We start from the raw sequence: 1117 nt of genomic DNA on the forward strand, positions 1-1117 counted from the left end.
CGAGGCCAAAGGGCTGGGAAGGGGCACGCTGTGACTGTGTGGGCGATGGGGACACAGGGCAGACCCCTCCCTCAGCCCCTCAGGTCCCCTCGGTGCATGCACACTGCGGGACAGCCCCCGGGAAGGCAGAGCCTCAGCACCACCCGCTGCTCCTCCAAACTTTATTGCTGCAATAAATAAACACGGTGGTGCTGCCCGGTTGGGGCCGCACCGCTCCCCGAGCCCGAAGGACCAGAGCACCAGGCAGGGCAGACCCGTCACCAGAAAAAAAAAGAACCCTTTCCACAGGGACACCCCCCCACACTTTCAGGGGGAGCTCCAAGGGGAGAGGAGGTCCGTGTTGTGATGGGAGTTCTGCCAGTGGGGCTGTGCCCCAGGGTCTGAGAACAGACAGAATTCATGTCCTAGATGAGGGGAAGCCTCTCCCTTTGCTCCTTGCCCTGCAGCCCTGCAAGGACAGGGCTTGCGGAGAGGGTAAGGGCAGGGATGGCATGGTGTGGGGCAAGGAGGAGCCCCCATGAGGCTGTGATGGCCTTGCCCTACCCCCCAGCTCCCACCCACAGGGTCTTCCCATCCCGCTTGCACCCTGGCATGGCTCGGTGGGCAAAGCCGTGGGAGACCGGGGTGCCCTGGGGCAGGGGGGGGCTCAGGGCAGGGTTCAGCAATGGGACAGGTGAGAAGCAGGGAGCTGTGGAGAAGCAGGGGCTGAGCCTGAGGGGCTGAGCCCAGGAAGGGGGGGTGGTCCGGATGCAGCCGGCTACTTGGTGTGCTTGACGCACAGCTCCTGCTGACGGATGATTTGGGCGATGGGGCTGGCGATGCCACCTATCAAGGTCCAGTACTCCTCGAAGCTGATGCGCCCGTCTCGTCTTTGTTCCAGGTCGCAGATGAGCTTGTCAGCAGCTCGACGGTTCCCGGTGTCCTGGGGGGAGAGAGCAGAGCCGCTCACAGCGGGACGGAGGGGAAAGCGGGGTGCGGAGGGGACCCCATGCAAGCGTGAGGAACCGGTCCCCTGGCCCCACGCCCCCCGGCCTCACCGTCAGCATGTGATTGAGCTCGCAGCTCAGCATCTTGCGGAAACCCTTCTTGCTGATGCGCCGCGGCTTCTTGCAGCAGC

General features: G+C 64.5%; 1 protein-coding gene across 1 annotated transcript; it reads right to left on the minus strand.

The window, feature by feature from the left end:
- Positions 1-757: 757 nt before the first annotated feature.
- On the minus strand, positions 758-1112 carry S100A16 (S100 calcium binding protein A16; the record flags this gene model as incomplete). The annotated part of the gene is made up of 2 exons (XM_010158475.1): positions 758-922; positions 1038-1112. Coding segments are annotated over 2 exons (240 nt in total), but the record flags the coding sequence as incomplete, so codon positions are not given.
- Positions 1113-1117: the final 5 nt, after the last annotated feature.

Source organism: Eurypyga helias, unplaced genomic scaffold (assembly GCF_000690775.1).
Source record: "Eurypyga helias isolate BGI_N326 unplaced genomic scaffold, ASM69077v1 scaffold26929, whole genome shotgun sequence".
In the NCBI taxonomy this organism is placed as follows: domain Eukaryota; kingdom Metazoa; phylum Chordata; class Aves; order Eurypygiformes; family Eurypygidae; genus Eurypyga; species Eurypyga helias.